General features: G+C 40.5%; 1 protein-coding gene across 1 annotated transcript in view; it reads left to right on the top strand.

Annotated features, from left to right (window-relative positions):
* Positions 1-16,286, top strand: part of CD226 (CD226 molecule) — a 38,428-nt gene extending 22,142 nt beyond the window's left edge. Inside the window, exons 4-6 of the mRNA XM_077809079.1 lie at positions 11,001-11,112; positions 12,129-12,189; positions 16,105-16,286. Coding sequence (XP_077665205.1) covers positions 11,001-11,112; positions 12,129-12,189; positions 16,105-16,242 — 311 coding nt within the window. The 3' untranslated portion in view covers positions 16,243-16,286. The remainder of the gene's footprint in view (positions 1-11,000; positions 11,113-12,128; positions 12,190-16,104) is intronic.
* The last annotated feature ends 4,962 nt before the right edge of the window (positions 16,287-21,248 follow it).

Here is a 21,248-nt window from a genome sequence, read left to right as displayed (position 1 = left end):
GAGCAATACAATTCAGAGTGTGCCAAGCCCTCTCCCTCTCAGATACACACACAACTGTGCACCTTTTATAATAACAAAAGGAAATATTTTTATTGAAATGTGTTTCTAATCATTTCGTTTGTTTTCAACATTTTTCAAAAGTGTTATAATGCACAATGAATGAATGAGAGAAATATTAACTGGAAGGGGGAGAGAGAACTGGTATCTCTTCTATATGTGGTAATGCACATTGGAAAACATAATCCCAGGGTAATCTGTTTACTATACATATAAAATGATGGGGTGTACAACATAATCTCAGGGTAATCCCAACTATACATGTAAAATGATGGGGTGTAAATTAGCGGTTACCACTAAAGAAAGAGATCTTGGAGTCATTGTGAATAGTTCTCTGAAAACATCTGCTCAATGTACAGCCTCAGTCAAAAAAGCTAAAAATATTAGGATCCATTAAGAAAGGGATAGATAATGAAACAGAATATATCACAATGACACTAAGTAAATTCATGGTATGCCCACACCTTGAATACTGTGTGTTATCCCATCTCAAAAAAGATATATTAGAATTGTAAAAAGTACAGAGTGGGGTAACAAGAATGATAAAGAGTATGGAACAGCTTCCAGATGAGGAGAGATTAAAAAGTCTGGGACTGTTCAGCATAGAAAAGAGACAACTGACAAGAGACAACAACAAAATCCTGAATCTATAAAATCATGAATGGTGTGGAGAAAGTGAATGGGGAAGTGTTATTTACCCCTTCACATAGCACAAGAACCAGGGGTCACCCAATGAAATTAACAAGCAGCAGGCAGGCTTAAAACAGTCGTAAGGAAGTACTACTTCACACTATGCATAGTCAACCTGTGGAACTCATTGTCATAGCATGTTGTGAAAGCCAAAAGCATAACTGACTTCAAAAAAGAATTGGACAAGTTTCTGGCGGATAGGTCCATCACTGGCTATTAGTCAAGATGGTCAGGGACATAACCCCATGCTCTGGGTGTCCCTAACACTCTGACTGCCAGATGCTGGGACTGTATGACAGATGAGTCACTCAATAAATCGTTGTGTGCTTGTCTCTCCCTCTGAAGCAACTGGCACCAGCTGCTGGTGGAAGACAGGATACTGGGCTAGATGAGCCATTGGTCTGACCCAGTATGGCCATTCCTATGTTAACATTCTGTGAGATGTGGGGAAACCAATGAAATGTCCAGCCAAGGTCAAATTTAGTGACTGTGGCCTGGTTCAGCACTTGTTTTGAATGAGCCAAGAAAAACAATTCATTTCTAGGCATGACTACTTGATGTACCATTTTATGTATTTCCTTTTCATATCCATTTAGTCACCTCAGGTGGCCTGACTTTCATTTGGGGCTGCAGAGCCAAGTAATAGTCCAGGTTCAATCTCCTATCAAACTCCTTACCATTTCTTCCTGATCTAGAAGTGGATTAAAACCTTGAGAGGTTCTGTACAGATATTGCAAGCCAGAACTAGATATAAAGGAAAGATTAGAAATACAGTTTTGGAGAGACCGAGTGTGAGAAGATGGTTGGCCATTGTAAGAAAATATCTGACAATTTTGGAAGTGGAGAAACTGGACAGAGGGGCATTGGACAGGGGCAGAGAAATAGATTTGGGAGTCATTTGCAGAGTTGAAGCCATAGAAACAGATAGATATACTCAGGTTATGAGAGAGAAAATACTGTGGGAGAATAAAAGTTTCTCCTTTTCTAAATGTGAATTTCTTCATCTCTTTTTGCAATCAGAAATCACACCATGCACTTCTGGTCAAAATAAGGAGGAGTACAAGCAAATTAAGAAAATATACTATGGAGGGCTCATACAATATTTGTCATTAGAAGTCAGCATGCTACAGCTGGACATTTTCTCAGGGGAATGAGAGTGCGGCCCACTTAATACTCCTGATTTTTCTCTAGTCTATCCTTATAACTTGTATGTATTGGTTTATTTATGTTACAATAACACGTGGAATCCTCATTGTATGGGGAATCCTCATTGTATTCTACAATCAGATAAGACTTTCTCTGTCTCTAAACCCTTACAGTCTGACTAAAGACATGAAGTGACAGCTAGATTGCTGTATACAATATAGAGTAGGGTGACTGTAATAGGAACACAGGGCTGAATATATTGGCTAAATAGATAGCATTATTTTAGTTTTAAACAAGCAATCTTGGCTGTGTTCAGCAGACCTCAGAAAGTTCAATTTCGAGTTTGTGGTGGAGTGATCTAAGGCTGTCTATTATTCTGTCGGCAAAGTGTCATTTGCAGAGATGCTGTTTCAGATCTTTTAACCACCTAGGTTTAAAGTGCTGGCAACGTTCACTACTTTTATGTTTCTTATTTCTCTGTCTGCCCATCCCAAGAGAGATCTTTACAAATGGTGGCATAACAATTTATTTCTAATCTAAACAAAGGAAGACAGAAAAGTTATGGGTAGCTGTGGGTTCTCTCACTCTTTTTTTCTAAAAACCAGACAAGTTTTTTAGGTGCTTAAATATGGATTTGGGCCCCAGAAGTCCATCTGTTGTGCACTGAATTACACTAGCTGAGCATCTGGCCCTACATGCCGAACTTGTAGGCATACAAGTTTGAAAATGTTGCCTATATAAGGTCGGCGTGTCACTATTATTAGACCAAGTTACATCTGCTATATTGAATTTAGATATTTTGTTTTAAAGTTGGTTTTTGAGAGAGTTAAAAGGGGATAGAGTTAAAAGACCACAAAGGGTGAAGTAAGGAGTGGCTAAGAGACCTTGAGCTACCCATGCTGGAGGTATATTCAGTAAAGTGAGGTTCAACTTTGAAAAGTGCCTGTAAAAAAACAAAAGAAAAAACACAATAGTATAATTGGAGTGCATGTTTATTATTGCACTGATTTCCATATTATTAGAAGTAAAATTTTCCATCTTTCGAGTTTCATGTGTCTCAGGCTGTAGCCTGTGCAGTGTATCCTCTCGTCTCCTGATGACTTGGTTTAACCGCAGCAGCACATTTGCGTTTCAGTGATGATTGGTCTCACAAAGACGTCAAACCTCTTGTATTGGTTTTGCAAAGTGTGAAATCTAACCGTCCAAACTAAGTACAACTCAGATGTTTTATTTTCTGAAGCAGCAATGTGCTATGGAATCTATGCCTCTACCATTCAAAAGGATTGTAGGACATTTGCTAGGATATGGATCTATTGTAGGATACAGGGAATGCAGGATGTTCATGCTAAGTACCTTATTTTAATTCTAGAAAGCTCACAAGGTATCTTTAAATTGGAAAAGTAGCTGCCAGTTTTTTGTATAGTGTAATAGTTAGAATTAGTGTTTAATTTCACAAATCTTTGCAGTAGATGTCATTGTAACACTAAATAATTTTAAGCTAAAGAATTAAATCAATCAGAACTATGCAGTACAAATGTTCAAATTAAGGTCAAATTGACAGAGCCCATTTTTTTTTTTAAAGAAATACTGTGTAGTTGGATTCCTTTTATTTACCTTCTTATCTCTAAGGCTTTAGGGTTCACCTGGAGAGGGGTGCCCCACACACACTCCTGTACACCTCTCTCACACGGGGGCGGGTGATGACCAACTGACCCGACCCTCCCTGCCCAGTGCTCTCCACCCTCCATGCCTGGCTGGGCCCCTGGGATGGAGCCGCCTCTCCCGGTACCTGGCGCCACATCTTCCTGAGGCAACGTGCGGCGGGGTGGCATAGGTTCACATGTCCCCCTCATATTTCTGCCAGGGTTCACGCCAGAATATAACCAGCAGCAGCCTTTCGGCACTGTGCGGGAGGGAAGGGATGGGAGCTGCTTCCAGCCACGAGGGAGGGGGAGCGGAAAGGGATGACCTGGCCCGTGTCTTTGCAGAGCTCATCTCTTCACACCCCTACCCCCACCGTGTGGCTGGAAGCAGCTTGTCCATTCCTGCCTGCACTGTGTCAAAAGGCAGCTAACACCTCCAGGCTGCTGCTGGCCACGGACATAACCCAACCGCCTCTGGCTACAGCACGGGCAGGAAGGGGTTAAGCCCTAAGGATGCATTATGCACCAGGGAACCTGACTGCAGGGGTTTCAGCAAACCCTGCCACAGAGGTGACTCGGCAGGGGAGGGTGCCTAGGGGACGAAGCAGCCCGTGCTCCCGAGGGGCAGGACCCAGGGTGGGGTTGGGGGGTCGGGTGAAGAGGGTGCTAAGCCCCAGCCTGTGTAATCTGCAGGGTTGGGGCATGAACAGGCTGGAAATCGCTCCCCCACCCTCCCACTCCTCGGCCCCTTTGCTAAGCTCTGAGGCTTCCCCGTGCCAGTGCTGTGCGGGGCTTTGGCATATGCAGGGCTTGGCTCCTCCTGACCAGAGCCCCGGACTGGTGGGTCTTGGGCTTTCCAGGGGCACCGGTGCAGCCAGAGGCAGCGGGGGAAGGAAGGAGCCTGCTGGCCAGGCTGTTGGTGAGCTGAGGACTCCGAACAGGGGCTGGTTCTCCGCACGGTGCTGGGAGCGGGACGCACCCGCTGCTGGGGATATGGAGGAGCAGTGGGGACGGGAGGGGTGAAGGGGCAAAGCAGGGAGAGGACAGCGAGAGGGGGAGCACGTAAAGGGCTGATGGGTGGGCAGCAGAGGCGACACGTAACCAGCCGCCACCTGGTGCCTGCCCACACTCACCAGCCACTGCCACTCGCAGCGTGCAGCCAGTGCCAGCTGGAAACAGGATGGGGGGTGGGGCCCTGCTGGCTAAGAGCCAGCACGCAGAGCAGCCAGCCCCGCACGCTGCATCTTTGCCCGGAAACCAGCTTTGCACCCCACCCACCACCAACCACTAGACCCCCCCACTCACCGCTGGTGGGCAGGCAGCTGGCAAGCAGGGATCTGGCCAGCAGCAGGACCCACCAGTACTGATGGGAAGAGGGCGGGAGGAGTCAGAAAATATGGGAAAGTTTTCCCATTTTTAAGAATGTCAGGATACCTTCGGGAGGGCTTAAATATGGGACTGTCCCTTTAAAAACGGGACAGCTGGTCACCCTAATTAAATCTCCCTGTCTCCTATAAATCCTGTTGACATGATGTCTTGCTAAATATGATCATGTCATGAAATTAGATACCGGCAATTGTTATCCTTTTAATATCTCCATTAGTCTGAACTTGCTTTTAATAAGAGCTGCAGTTAATGTCATTCACCTGTTGCTGACTGTGGCCAAAACATCTAAATTTTGTATAACAACCCTGCATCCAGCTAATAGGTACTTTCCATCTGAACACATACATGACCATTCATTCACTGACTATCCTGTCTCTGTTTTATAATTTCCTTTGTAAAAAGAAAATTCTTTTAGTACCAATTGCATTGTTTGCCTTTTTACAGACAAAGCCCTGGCTGGGATGATTTAGTTGGGGATTGGTCCTTCTTTGAGCAGGGGGTTGGACTAGATGACCTACTGAGGTCCCTTCCAACCCTGATATTCTATGATTCTATAAACATGACAGGTGAATTTACTGAATTAGTTTTGGAATCTCCTTTAAATCTCTAACCTTTAATTAAACTTTGGCATTTACTGAATTACTCTGTATGATGTAAAACTGCTTAAATTACTGTGACTAATTAAAGTGATTTGAGCTGAATTAGGACTAGAGAAAAAAAATCAAAATTGTGTGTATACTTTACACACACAGCATTCTCTTCAACTGAGAAAAGACAAAAGGGCATCTAGGTATTATTTTTACATCTAAAGCAAAACTGTAGATTTTTCTTATCCAATCTACTAAAGGTTTTATTTGATCTGAAGATTTCTACTTTTGCCAGACGAGTTTTTGGTGCAGATCTGGGTAAAGGGAAACCAGTTAAAGCGTTTGAGAAACTTACCATTTGCTAGTACTTGAGTCAGAGACCATCATTTCTAAAGACAGCAGCTCTACGTTTGACTGAAAGAAGCTGCCAGCTCCATTAGCTGTCAATAGCCATAGGACCCTGTCATAAATATAAAGTGAAGGGTAAACACCTTTAAATCCCTCCTGGCCAGAGGAAAAACCCTTTCACCTGTAAAGGGTTAAGAAGCTAAGATAACCTTGCTGGCGCCTGACCAAAATGACCAATGAGGAGATAAGATACTTTCAAAGCTGGGGGGGGGGGGAAACAAAGGGTCCTCTCTGTGGTGCTTTTGCCGGGACCAGAGCAGGAATGCAGGTCAGAACTCCTGTAAAGAGTTAATAAGCAATCTAGTTAGAGATGCGTTAGATTCTGTTTTGATTAAATGGCTGATAAAATAAGTTGTGCTGAATGGAATGTATATTCCTGTTTTTGTGTCTTTTTGTAACTTAAGGTTTTGCCTAGAGGGATTCTCTATGTTTTGAATCTGATTACCCTGTAAGGTATTTACCATCCTGATTTTACAGAGGTGATTCTTTTACTTTTTCTTTAATTAAAATACTCTTTTAAGAACTTGATTGCTTTTTCATTGTTCTTAAGATCCAAGGGTTTGGGTCTGTGTTCACCTATGCAAATTGGTGAGGATTTTTATCAAGCCTTCCCCAGGAAAGGGGGTGTAGGGCTTAGGGGGATTTTGCGGGGGAAAGACGTTTCCAAGTGGGCTCTGTCCCTGTTATTTTTGTTAGACGCTTGGTGGTGGCAGCAATAAGGTCCAGGGACAAAAGGTAAAATAGTTTGTACCTTGGGAAAGTTTTAACCTAAGCTGGTAAAAATAAGCTTAGGGGGTTTTCATGCAGGTTCCCCACATCTGTACCCTAGAGTTCAGAGTGGGGAAGGAACCTTGACAGACCCTTTCCAGGCCACCTGAGAAGATAATACCATTTCCACCCTTTGGGTAATGGCAATCCCTGTGGTATTTTAAGCTGTCAGGACTCCAAGGGTCTCAGGATGCTGGTTCAGTGAGAGCGGAAAACCAATGAGACAATGGGTTGGATCAGGGCCCTTGAGCACAGCCAGTCCTTCCCACATTGTCTGCCCAGCATAGGAACACACCTCCCTTCCCCTGCCCTGCCTCATTCTGCCTCCTTGGTTGTTGCTAGATCCAGCCCTCTGCCTCATTCTGAAAGCAAAAGGGAAGGGTGGAAGGGAGGTTCAGGCAATCACTGTGGCAACAATAGCTCAGGGACAGGATAAAAGCAACATGCAGCCAAAAGTGGCTGCTGGGGAATGTTAGATGGGTGGGAAGCAGGAGGCACGTTGTCCAGTCAGTGGCTCTTCTGGTATGATGTAGGCAGGTGGTATTAGGAGTTTGCCTTCTACAGCAGGCAGTGAGAGGCATGTGTGTGGTGTGTGTGAAGGCAAGGCTATTGAAGGAAGACAGAAGTGAAGAGACAGGAACTGAGTGGAATTAGCTCTTTTCCCTCACCTTAGTTTCCTAAATGAATTGTGTGTGTCTACAGGACTTTTAGGAGTTAACAAAGCCCCTTTTCCTAAGCATGAACATGCATGTGTTGCTTTCTTTCTCGCTCTCATTTGCACAATCAGCTGTTTCAGCAGTGTGTAGTTAGCATACTGTATGTACCATTCCAGCAAGGCGTATAACAAGCTATAAGCAGCTTCTTACAGTGCAATAAAAACCCCTCTCATTAGGTCACAATGCACTGTAACTGTCTAGCCCATCAGTGTTTCCTTCTCAAAGCAACAGTTAGTGTGTTGAAGGTTGAAAGACTTCACCCGTGAAATTTCCAAAATCCTGTGAAGAAAATGTCAATACTACAAAACTGTTTTTCATCCAACACTTAAGGGAAATGCGCCTGGACTTTAGACCAGATGAATAGTCTCCCATTAACTTAGCTCCTTTAATCAGAAGACAGGCGTTAAAGAGACAAATGACAAGTCTGAAAGGTCAGTAGTTACAGTAGGGTTTGGTATATTTATGAAAACAAAAGCAGCAGTAGGGCATAATTCACTTCAACTGAGAAGGCAAAAAAGGGCTTCTAGGCATTTTTGCTTCTGAAGCAAAATCTGTAGAATTTTCTTACCCAACTTTAAACTCGGTAGCTGGTAATCACCATGTTCAAACTGTCATAAATCAGAGATCAGCCCAGCCTAATAACCCTGGAGCCCAAACTCCCCTTGTTTTTGAGGGGAGTTTTCTGGTTGGAATCTACCTTACAAGGATTCAATCCAGAAGTATTGAGCTTGATGCAGATGTACCCTTTCCTGAAATGCGAGGGGATTAGCATCTGATGTTCTGGCACAGATAATAATGAAATGCTCTGTTTTAGCAAAGCAGCTAATATGTGAAGATGTTTGAACTTGCTCCATAGAGGGCAATTGTTTGTTTGTTTCTGCAATTGCCTAAGCAGAAAATCCTTATGATATAGAGACTGACTAATGCTGTATAATATCTTGGAAGGAAATACAACATGTCTTTCTCTTCTCCTTTGTCATTATAAGCATATGACAACTACAATCAGGCTCAAAACACAAGGCCACAGGTTTTTATATGTGCTTACAATATGAAAATCTTCAGCTCTTAACAGTCCGTCAGAATGCTGTAATGTCCCATGTCCCTTCAGCAATATAAAGTTTGAGTTTTCTTTCTTTCCATTAGAACAATATTGAAATTAAAGCATGGGGTCTTTCTGTGGGTAGCATTTGCCCTGCAGTTTCCTGTGTGCACATCAGCATTGAAGAGAAGCTAGTGAACAAGTTATGGCCTCTGTTCATAGTAGCCAATAACCACTGTTAACTTTCTTTGTCCACCTAAGGATTCACCTCTGCTATGATGCCCCCAGAACACAGCCATCTGGTAATGGGTTAAGCAGGTAGCGATTTGTGATGACTGCTACTGATTGGCTTGTTTCACATACAAACAATGCATTTAGCTAGTTGCTGGTTAAACATACTCCTGTTATTGCTACCTTGTCCTATCACCTGCCTACTAGTCTGTTTCTTGCCTGTTTAAACTGTAAGCTCTTTGGGGGCAGGGATTGTCTCTTACTTTGTGTCTGTAGGGTCTGTAGACCCGGTCTGGTTTAGTAATCTAGGCTCTAGTAGTACAAGTAATAAATAATAATGATGTGTGGCAAGGGTTCTCAAGATCATCAGTAACATGGACCAGACCTGAATAGAGAGTTTTTCTCGTGGTCTGCTGTCCTCCCATTTTCAGTTAATTAGTATCTCTGTGGCAATTACAGCAATTGCTTACATGGAAAGAATATTAGGAAAGCACTTCAGCTGTCCTTTAATACATTTTAACAGATGGAAACCAGGAGGAGACACAACACTATGTGACCAACCATGGTTTCCTGGCTCACTGTTTGAGAACTGCTGATATATAGTATAATACAGCTAAGTTAGTCAGTATATTAAAAGTCCCCATTTTTAACAAACCAGATATTTGCCTTTCTCAGCCCATGTCTTGCTTATTGTTCATTACTTTCATTTCTGTGTCACGTCAGAATTTGAAAACAGTAAGGTTATTTGTTTCTGCATTCTGTTTACTTTTGGCTAGATCCTACTCCCTCTGTGCACCGAGATAAAAGAAGCAGAAGACTGTATAAGGGTGCATTTTTTTCCCTATGCAAATAGCTGAACAGGATCTCTCCCACCTCTCGGGTGGACTGGGTGGTATGTCTGTTCACACACTGGCTCTCACATTGTGGACCCTGCAGCATAGGAAGTGAAACCAGCTGGCTAATGCTTATGCTGCTATTAACAGCTTGTGGTTATCTGGGTGTGCCCCTAGTGCCTGCTCATAGGAGGAGGAAGCAGTGCATTGTGGTGGGTTGCACAAAGGCAGATTAGAAGTTCTGTGGTTTAACATACTTTTTTTTCCTGCTTCTTTTAATCAAAATCAGTATCAAGAGTGTGAGAAAATATATTCAGTATAACTACTGTGTGTGTAGTAAACAGTGCTGAAAAGGGATGGTTGTAGGTCTGAGACACTGGACTGAGACTCAAGAGATTTGGGTTCAGGTCCTGGCACTGCCACAGAGTTTTTGGGAGGCCCTGGGCAAGTCACTTCCCTGCCCTGCTTCAATTTTCCCATCGGTTAAATTGGGATAATCACTTCTTACCTGTCAGGGGTGTGTGAGAACATATTAACATTTGTGGTGCTCAGATGACAGGAACTATATAAACAGATTGTGTGCAGGGCGGTCTCAGGATTGGGGGAGTACATCTTTTCCCCCTCAAGTTGGCCATTTGAGTGTTCCTTGGCTACAGTTGGGGTCTGGCCCAGTAAAATTTTCAGAAATAAAATCTAAACATTTCAAGGAAAGTGAAGTCTAATGTAATTTTGATTAAGTGCTTCTCACCTTGGTTATGGTTCTCAGAAAGTGTCTTTGTTTAAATAGTAGAACAGATGAATAAGCTCTTCAAACAAAAGCCCCAGGACATGGGATCTACCATAGGTTAAGGGCACAAATTTTTGTGGAAATGCTTGTTAAAACAGTTTCCCCTATAGTTAGCACAGGAAATAACTGGCATGATTGTGTAGTAGTATCAGTTGACAAATGTTGACAATGTAATGTTGACTGTGGCAACCTTTTTGGGGGTCTCTGAAGAGATGACAAAGCTATTGGTTGTTTTGAGTCATGAGGCCCAGGAGGCTGAGTACTGAGAGATTGTTGGACTATTTGTTTAGGATAACCTCTGTAGAGTAAATTCATAGGCCATATCTGGTTCTGCAATAACTTTTACACGACTAGCATGTAGTATTTTTATTATTTCTACCTGAAGAGATCTTGTCTGTGATATCAGACTCTGGTTTCCTCAGTGGGAAAAAATAAGCTATGTGATGCATTGTTTAGTCCCTATCTATGTATTGTGGTCTCTCACCTTTTGTGATATCCATGTAAACTCTGCTGAGAGCCCCAGAAACAAAGGTAACAGTGAAAAATTGGTGTTGGAGCCTGAGGGGAAGGCAGGAGGGCCAGTCTCCTTTTCCCCTTTAGCTTTCACTGAATATGTTTTTATCTGTATAACTGTTGATTTGAACCTTAGTGGAATGTGAAGAATACCTGCCTCTTCGAACTATTGATGATCTTTATTATCATCTTCTAGAAACTTTGGATCATCACTGGCATATTTTGCTCATTGCTGGAGGGGCTGCTGCCTCATTACTGTTACTGGTCACCATACTGATCATCAGCATCACTCTTGTTTATCGTAAAAAGTAAGTAGAGTAACAGATCCAATTCCTTAACCACCCTGAGTAGCTCTAAAGTCTCAAAGACCTCATATTGGATAGCCTTCCACTGACATAACTGCTAAGACTCTAACATCCTCTTTAGAATTGGTTTTAAAAAATGGGGTGTGGAAATGTAGCAATTTTTAAAAATGTACCCCTTTTATTCAAAATTTGAAATATCAACACTTGGAAAATTCTGATGCTACAGCTGGTAGAAAAAATTGTTAATGTTTCAAGTTTTTCCTAATTTTTTTAAAAATTTGAATTTCAAAAAATGTCAACACGTTCTAATCTTCATGCTCTTATGAAATGCTTTCATGGCATAAACCACAACTGGCGCACTCTGCAATTACATGCTAAGGGATTAAGTTCTGAATTTATTTCCCACTTGAATCCTCCCATCCCCAAGTATACTGCATCCCCTACCAAATGACTAAAAGTTGTTAAACCTAGATTGTATGTCTTTGTTTTTTGTTGAAGTTGGCAAAAACAACAGTAACAAAATAATGAGATATCTCGCCCCACCCCCCCCACCCCCCGCAATACAAAGCATTTTTAGAAAAAAGGTCATTTTAGCTAATTGGCAAATATGTCTTTTTATTCACCTGAAATGGGGTTGGTTTTTTAAATGTATTATTTATGTCCCAACTTTGTGCTCAGCACTATATGAGACAAAGTCAATTTCTGTCCCAAGGAGGTTACAGTCTATAACTCAGACACAGAAACACTAAGCTGCCCAGGGACCCAGAGGAGAGGCTGATTGGAGTTTGTTCTTTCTTTTGCTTTGAGTAAGAAGGTAAACCCAGTCCTCCATTATCTCTCTCATTTCTAGTTCTCCCTGGGAAGCAAAATCCCAAGATGCTAGATGGCCTTTTAAGCCTTTTTTGGTTATTATTTTTGTACTGAGATTATTGTACAGATCTATGTTGTTAGAATTAATCTGCTAAACTATGTAGATGTGCATTTCCACTGTAACATTCCCATTGAATGTGTGTCACCAGAAAGAAAAGGAGAAGGATTATGAAGGCCCTGTCGAAAGCCCTGTACTCTACTCAGACCCGGGTAAGACTGGCCAAAGAACTACTTCCTTTTTGCGGGATCTTTTTGTGTGTCTTTCTTTTCTGAGTAATTTAAATGTGACAACATGAAAACAGTACTTTCTGCAGTTCGCAATTTAGATTCTACTCTTACTACTGGTGCTTTTTTCACTGTTTCCCTGAAATATGCTCACACTTGTAAGAGACAGCATGGTGTAGTGGTCTGAGCACTGATCCAAGCACCAGGAATTCCTGAGGTCTAATCCCATTGATGGGCTCGTCACGCAGGCCACCATTCTCAAGTCAATGGGAGTTGCAGATGCCCAGCAACGCTCCAAATCAGGCCCTGTGTATTTGTCCTAAATATGGATTTATGGGCTGGATTTTGAGCTCCCAATTTGGCTTTAACACCTTTCTGAATTTCTGTTTCCCCTTGAATAAAAATGGATTGTTAGTTTAAGAGGAGTGCTGCAAGGATTAGTTAATATTTGCTAAGGACTCTGATAGTATTAGACATCAAAGTGCTGAATGTTTTGGCAGTGATCCTTCTGTGATATAAGAGGGTAGATATGTTTGCAAATAGTTTACCTTTGGGCTTGAAAGCTAACCCCATCATTCCTCCATATGCTGCATGCATGTTTAATTTTGGACACTAAATGCAACATTGGTTCATTCTATTATTTGATACATCTTCAGTTTGTCTTAAAAGTAATACCTAAACATATTGCATATGTATGCAGGACTTCTGCCATGGGAGAAGTGTAACAGGAGAACTTAAGTGCTGTGTTTGGGAGTGAGATGTGAGTTCATCTACTCTAATTTTGTAGGGCAGATACCCAGTTTTCAGAGGTTTCCCTCTTTTTTGTTCTTTAGAGGTGGGACCCAAACACTAATACTTAAACCTTTTTTAGACATTTGTGTTCCATAAAAAATATAATATAATATAAATCTTTATAGAGCCCTAAGAATGCTAAGGTGAGGGAAGGGTGCCAACTTAATTCTGCTCCTGCCTTTCCTCTACACTGACCCTCAGTCCTGGCTCCTGGGGCCACCTTTGCCATCTTTCCCCCTGAACACTATGTAACCTTTCTTAATGGGTGTGTGAGTCTCTCGCTGCTTCTCCCAGTCACCAGCTTGTACATGAAGCCACTGTGAATTGCATGGTAGAGATTTCTTTAAAACTCCATCTTTACTCGTAGTCTTCACTGCCTCCCTTCTGTCTTATATTGACCAGAAGAAGGGTGAAGCAGGCTGTAATGGGAGTACAGGCCTCAGGGAAATTCCTGCACTAAGAAATCTTCCCTTTTTCTGTGATAAGGAGCCCTAATGGGACTTGTTCCAACTTTAGGAACTGCCTAGTTCATAAAGCAATTAATGCATGAGGAATCACAAGTGTTTTAAGATTGGACGAATCCTGCAGTTGTTTTCATCTATCTACTATGCCCCAGCTGAAATTATTAATCGTGATTAAGCGCCCTGTTAAACAATAGAATGCTATTTATTTAAATATTTTGGGTGCTCTCTATGTTTTCAAATATATTGATTTCAATTACAACACAGAATACAAAGTGTACAATACTCACTTTATATTTATTTTTGATTACAAGTATTTACACTGTAAAAAAACAAGGTAGTATTTTTCAATTCACCTAATACAAGTACTGTACTGCAATCGCTTTATCATGAAAGTTGAATTTACAAAAGTAGAATACTCTACAAAAAACTTGCATTCAAAAATAAAATAATCTAAAATTTTAGAGCCTGCATGGGCTCAGTCCTCCTTCTTGTAAAGCCAATTGCTCAGACAAACAAGTTTGTTTACATTTGTAGGAAATAATGCTGCCCGCTTCTTGTTTACAATGTCACCTGAAAGTGAAAACAGGCATTTGCATGGAACTGTTGCAGCCAGAGTCCCAAGATATTTACGTGCCAGATGCACTAAAGATTCATATGTCCCTTCATGTTTCAACTACCGTTCCAGAGGACGTGCGTCCATGCTGATGACAGGTTCTGCTCGATAACAATCCAAAGCAGTGCGGACCGATGCATGTTCATTTTCATTATCTGAGTCAGATGCCATGAGCAGAAGGTTGATTTTCTTTTCTGGTGGTTCGAGTTCTGTAGTTTCCACATCGGAGTGTTGCTCTTTTAAGACTTCTGAAAGCATGCTCCACACCTTGTCCCTCTCAGATTTTAGAAGGCACTTTCGATTCTTAAACCTTGGGTCGAGTGCTGTAGCTATCTTTAGAAATCTCACATCGGTACCTTCTTTGCGTTTTATGAAATCTGTAGTGAAAGTGTTCTTAAAATGAACAACATGTGCTGGGTCATCATCCGAGACTGCTAGAACATGAAATATATGGCAGAATGTGGGTTAAAAAACAGCAGGGGCATACAATTCTCCCCCAAGGAGCTCAGTCACAAATTTAATTAATGCATTATTTTTCTAATGAGCATCAGCAGGATGGAAGCATGTCCTCCGGAATGGTGTCCGAAGCATGAAGGGGGCATATCAATGTTTAGCTTAACTGGCACATAAATACCTTGCAATGCCAGCTACAAAAGTGCCATGTGAATGCCAGTTCTCACTTTCTGGTGACATTGTAAACAAGAAGAGGGCAGCATTACCTCCCGTAAATGTAAAGAAACTTGTTTGTCTTAGTGATTGGCTGAACAAAAAGTAGGACTGCGTGGACTTGTAGGCTCTGAAGTTTTACATTTGTTTTGTTTTTGAGTGCTGCAGTTATTTAACAAACAAAATCTACATTTGTAAGTTGCACTTTCACGACAAAGAGATTGCATTGCTGTACTTGTATGAGGTGAATTGAAAAATACTATTTCTTTGTTTATCATTTTTACAATGCAAATATTTGTAATCAAAAATAATATAAAGTGAGCACTGTACACCTTGTATTCTGTACTGTAACTGAAATCAATATATTTGAAAATGTAGAAAAACTTTCAAAATAATTAATACATTTCAGTTGGTATTCTATTGTTTAACAGTGTGAGTAAAACTGCGATTTAATTGCGATTAATTTTTTCTGCCATGGTGGTTGAAGCATGAAGGGACACATGAATCTTTAGCATATCTGGAACATAAATACCTTGCAATGCCAGCTACAAAAGTGCCATGTGAACGCCAGTTCTCTCTTTCTGGTGATAGTGTAAACAAGAAGAGGGCAGCATTATCTCCTGCACATGTAAACAAACTTGTCTGAGCGTTTGGCTGAACAAAAAGTAGGACTGAGTGGACTTGTAAGCTCTAAAGTTTGAAATTTGTTTTATTTTTGAATGCAGTTATTTTTTGTGCATAATGCTACATTTGTAAGTTCAACTTTCATGATAAAGAGATTGCACTATAGTACTTGTATTAAGTGAACTGAAAAATACAATTTTTCATTTTTATAGAGCACAAATTAATAAAAAATAAATATAAAGTGAGCACAGTACACTGTTGAAATTGAAATCAATATATTTGAAAATGTGGAAAACATCCAAAAATATTTAAAGAAATGGTATTCTAATATTGTTTAACAGTACAATTTTTTTTTAACTGTATGATTACTTTTTTTAATCGCTTGACAGCCCTGTCCTAGATGTTTTGAGAAAACTCTGGAACTTTTTGAAATGTTCAGAATACTAAAAGTACCAACTTGTTCCAGGTTCTTCCTCCCATCTCTGTTCTTTCCCACCTTACCTTCACTACTGCAGTATCTTCCAGTGCTGTAAATGAGATCTGGGCTCAAGCAGCTTTTCTTCATTTTTTTGACATTCCTATTATTGTTGTTCTGAGGGCATTCAGAGCCCAACACTAACGGGCTCTTGAGCTTTAGCTCGATTGTGAACATCTCCCTTGATTAAATAAAGTGTGGCTATCTAATGAACCAATGATTTGCAGTTCACTGTTGACATTTTTAATGGTTTTATGTTCTTCTAGCCCAGTAACAGTTATGGAAGATCCAACTTTCATGGCACACCAAACAGCAGAAGAGGAGTAGAATCAGTGTCTGGGCAGATGGATGAGATTTATATCAACTACAGAGACTACTCACGCAAACCAAAGACAAGAGCATGAGTTTCTTTCGCATGTCTGAATAAAGTAACCAATGTCGAAGTACAGTCTCTGGATCGTAGGCTGGATTCTCTTTGTACCAGACTGACCTTTATTTTTTTAGTCTCCATCAGCAAAGTGACTTTGATTTATCAGTCCAGCAAGAGATTATTTGTTTGTCTATAATTTACACTTTCCAAGACTTTAACTACATTTTAAGCCATCATTTTGGCAGGGAGGGAGCGAATAAATTAAGGGGCCAATTCAGAGCTGCTGTACTCCAATGGCACTGGAGCTGCATCTGTCTACACCAGGTCTGAATTTGATCTTGGAAGTTTATCTGAATGAGTGAAGCAGAGGGAAAATGTGTTCTTTTCTGTCTAGATCCAGGTGTTTAACATCTACAGTGGCACTCACATTGTGTGCTTTATAGAGTGGTAGCAGAATGAAACTGTTTTTGCTCACTGGTAACATAATACTTGTATTTGATCTTGTCACTTCACATGCAGCCGGTTTTCTCCTGCCCAGAATAAGACGGGTTCACAGGAACTCACCATCCCTCCCTCTTCATGGCCACACAAGATGTTCAAGCAGTTACTCAGGTCCTTATGGTTGAGGAAAGGATAGAAATCTGGCCCTGAGGCACAGCAGCACACTCAGGCCTGCTCTACACTGGGGTAGGGATCGATCTAAGTTACACAACTTCAGCTACGTGAAGAACATAGCTGAAGTCTACGTACTTAGATCTACTTACCGCGGTGTCTTCACTGCGGTAAGTCGACGGCTGACTTTCTCCCATTGACTCCGCCTGTGCCTCTCGCCCTGGTGGAGTACCGGAGTCGATGGGAGAGCTCTCGATTTATCGCATCTAGACTAGACGCGATAAATCAACCCCTGCTGAATTGATCACTGCCCGTTGATCCAGCTGGTAATGTCGACAAGCCCTCAGGTGAAAACAAAACACAAAGACACTGTAACTGGCAAGTTATATTTAATAATAATTTATTATAAGGTTTGGTTGCACAAAAAATAAATGAGAACAAGGAGGATACAGGAATAAATGAGGCAAAGCAGAAGAAAAAAGCATGATTAAGAACACTTACAAAATGATATGTATACATACACATACATATATGTGTATATATTCTGCAGGAATCTGCAGAAGAAAATGCACAAAAATAGGAAGAAACAAAACCAGAAGGCAGACCTGAGAATTATGGTCTTTACACAAGTGGAATGTCTCTAGGCGTGTGCAGGACAGTCACTTTAACATGAGGGAGGAATCCAGGTAAGTGAGTGCTATTATGAAGACTAATAGTCACATATGGCTGCATACTATAGTGCCTCAACATACTGTATACTGTGTGTCAGGCTGATTAATCACATCTGCTTGGCCTGGTGCTCCCTTTCTCTTTAAACATTAGTGAAAGTGGTACTGAACTTGAATATTTCTGGAAAGGGGAAAAAAGTTAATGTCATTCTTCCTAAGCATTAGTTACCAGTTCTATTGAGTTTGGCAGGAAAAGAGCATTGACAGCAGCCTGAAAGCTAAAAGCACATTATAGTTAACCTCTTCTGACAGAAGGCTGGTTTCATGTGAATAAAAAAACAGTGGTCTAGATTCTTCTGGTCATTATGTGGACATGGGAGTCCCAAGCTACTGTAGAGGATCACAGCATTGTGCAGCTAGCCTACACTTCAGCTAAATTGAAGTGTTGTAAGACTAAAAATTCATTCAAACCTAGCATTGAAGAGTTTCATTGTTTACAATGTCAAACACATTTTTTTTTTTTTTTAATATCTGTGTACTCCTCAGCAAATACCTATATACATTATAAGGGGTACTTTTATTTTTTTCCACCGACTGAAGGATTGTTAACAGATGAACAATGAAATTGCATCATATCGATGAGGATACAATGAAATGTACTATTAATAAGTTGGGGTTTTTTTTACCTGAGTTATCACGTCATACCAGATCATTGCAAATTGTGCACAGTATTAAAAGTAGAGCCCTGTATCAGCAGGCCTTTTCTCTAACCTAGATCTGGTGATCCCATTTATATTCAAATGCCAAGCTGTTAATATAATGTATCCCAGTAGATTTAAGTTTTCTAGTCAGAGCTCTGGATGCCTCAAGATATAATAACCACAAAGTTGGTAGTGCCCCCCTGTTTTTTTAGAAGAGGAGTTTTCACTTGTAGTGCATTCATACTAGTCTACATAAACTAAAGAGTTGGTTTTACTGAGGGTGAAAAGATGGGGATTTTTTTTAACTTGAATAGCTACAGGATCATCTTATTTTCGTTTGTTTCTGGTAAGAGTCCTTGATGTTTCCTTGACATGGTATCTGAGGCCATTATAACATTTCTCAGTACAATTTTTTTTTTCAAAATAATTGAACATTTTCCAGATTTTAAGGGGGGAAATCTGTACTGCATATCTTGGCATTTTGTTTCATCTATTTTAATTCAAATTCCATAGATGTTTTGCTTCTACAAAGACAGTATACAGGGAAAATTGTGTCAACACATCACACATAGCATAATAAAAGTAATATATTAATCTTTTCCAATAAACAGACCAAGCAACAGCTTAATTTTGTACCATTATCATAAAGCTATATCAGTGAACAGCAGCTGAACCCCAGATGAAACCATTAAAAAAGCAACCTTGTCAATGTTCCAAACTGGCAGCAAAATCAGTAAGTTACTAAAATCTCTTAAGACTAAAGAGCCTGGCTTGCCCAAGTTGTCATTAATATGTCAACATTGCCTACAGTTTGTTTTCTAAATAGAAGGAAAAACTTAGTTACCACTGTGGAGTAACTGTTGGCCAGTGCTGATTTTTTAATGGAAATCACTGTAGGTGAAGCGTCTAAGCACAGCAGTTGGGGAGTAGGATTTAAAACCTCTTAAAATGTATGAGTGTGGCTCGAGGGACTGTCTATGGCAAAATTTGCATCGTTTTAAATTAGTGTTCTAGGTACCCACTCTGAAGTCAGACAGCTCATAGGGCACTATTTATGACTTAGATGATCAAGCTCAGAATTTCACATAATAGGGCCAAATTACATCCTTAGCAAATGTAAGAAATGCAATTCCTTTTACAGGTGCTTATTTCCTCTAGGGCAAAAGTATGCAACTAAACTTTGCAATCACTTTTGAACAGAAAAATAGCAATGATAAACACTGAAAATAATGATTGAAATAAGTGTGTTTTTTCTCTACAGCTTAGAACTGTTTAAAAAAAAATCAATGTCCCACAAAGATAACAATAAACCCCAAACAGCAGGCAGATTATGGAATTTACTGAAGGCTATTACAGCATTACTTATTTAAAAATAACCAAACAAACCCAGGCTCCAGAAACATTACTTAAATAAATGAAGCTTACAGGATAAAGCATATTTTCATTAAACAAAAGAGATATTTAATTTGTTAATCTTTAATTAAGGGACCTCTTAGCAGAAAACTGGAATTATACTGATAAAAGCTTTTAAGAAAGGGAAAAGATGGCTTTTCTTCAGTGACACATTAAATCTGCTATGGCTAGTTGTATGCATGTATGTTGTGCGCAAGGAGAGAGACATTTATATGCTTGGTTTATGTTTCAAGGAGAAGTCCTGTAATTGATGGCATTATAAAACCTTTTAAACTTAAATACATGTCTCTTGAAAAACTGAGTCCTCCAAAGTAAAATAGTATCTGAAATTGGCCTATTCTGGCAGCGCTTCACTCTGCAGAGACAGCCATCTTCCTGGTTCATGAAAAACAGAAAGAGGATCGAACTCCCACTTTAAGGTGCTTTGGGCAGATAGCATAGCGGGGAATTGAGATGCTATATTGAAATATTTCTTTTAGCTTCCTTTATTCTTAAAAAAATGCTGATGTGTTTTAAAGACAATAAATAATCTGCATCCTGCCAAGGCCTCTATCATAACTTCCCACTCACTTTCTGTTCCTCTTGGCTATTTCTTTCTCTCGGGCCCAGCAGAGCGCATTTTGTCTGCTAGTAGTTGGAGGTGTGAAGGAATGTCTGGAGGGTTTGTTGCTGAGAGGGGGAGAGAAGGGAGCTAAAAGCGTATGTTGGGTTGTACTTGAAAGATTCAGTCAGGTAGGAACTTTGGATTTGGGGAAAGGTCTGGGCTGAGCCATGAAAAGAAACTGTTTCAAATAACAGATCCTAGGGTGAAGATTACTTGCAGTCTTAAAACTTCTGGAAACCATGGGGCAGATTATTTCTCATATCTACTTTACACCCCGGAAGTTCCATTTAACTCAGTAGGCTAAGTGATTGTCATGTGGCGATGCTCCTCTCAAGTCCAAGGAGGAACACTGATTGACACCAGCACAGTTACCATCTACCTCACTGAGTTACACAGATGTAAGTGAGAGGAAACCCAGGCTCTAAATGCCTCCACTGAATTCAATGGAGTTGTATTTGCTTACACCAGGGCTACAATTAATTGCTAATGCCTTGTTTCTCCAATTAAATCTAATTGTTTGCTCCTGTCTTTAATGATCATCGGGTAGCAAGATGACACTCTCCATGTTCTGAGGAATTTTATTTTAAAGCTATTACTTAATTCTGAAATTAACACCACTGATCTGTTGAAATTGTGAAATTTTAGAAATGTGCACATTTCCTTTTACATGTTTTATGTCTAGTTGGACACCAACCTGACTAGTTCAGGCTCCCAATCTAAACCCTGCTTATAGAATTATTTAGATGATGAGCAAAATTTTCAGAAACATTTAAATGATTGAGGCTCCTAAGTCTCTTTTTTCAAAAGTGACTTAGACATTTAAGAGTTCAAGTACCACTGACTTGCTATGAAACTTAAGTGCCTAATGACCAGATTTTCTACAGTATTTAGGCACCTAGAGATGTGGATAGGCAAATTGTCGGATTTTCAAAAGCACGGAAGCAGGTTACATGCCTAGTTGCCATGGGAATCAATAGGAGATAGGTGCTGAACCAGCTTTAGTTCATAAAGGTGTTATACACTTTTGAAAATGGAAGGTAGG

This window comes from Eretmochelys imbricata, chromosome 2 (assembly GCF_965152235.1).
Source record: "Eretmochelys imbricata isolate rEreImb1 chromosome 2, rEreImb1.hap1, whole genome shotgun sequence".
Lineage (NCBI taxonomy): Eukaryota > Metazoa > Chordata > Testudines > Cheloniidae > Eretmochelys > Eretmochelys imbricata.
The sequence above is the reverse complement of the archived record's forward strand: the minus strand, read 5'-3'. Positions and strand labels throughout refer to the sequence as shown.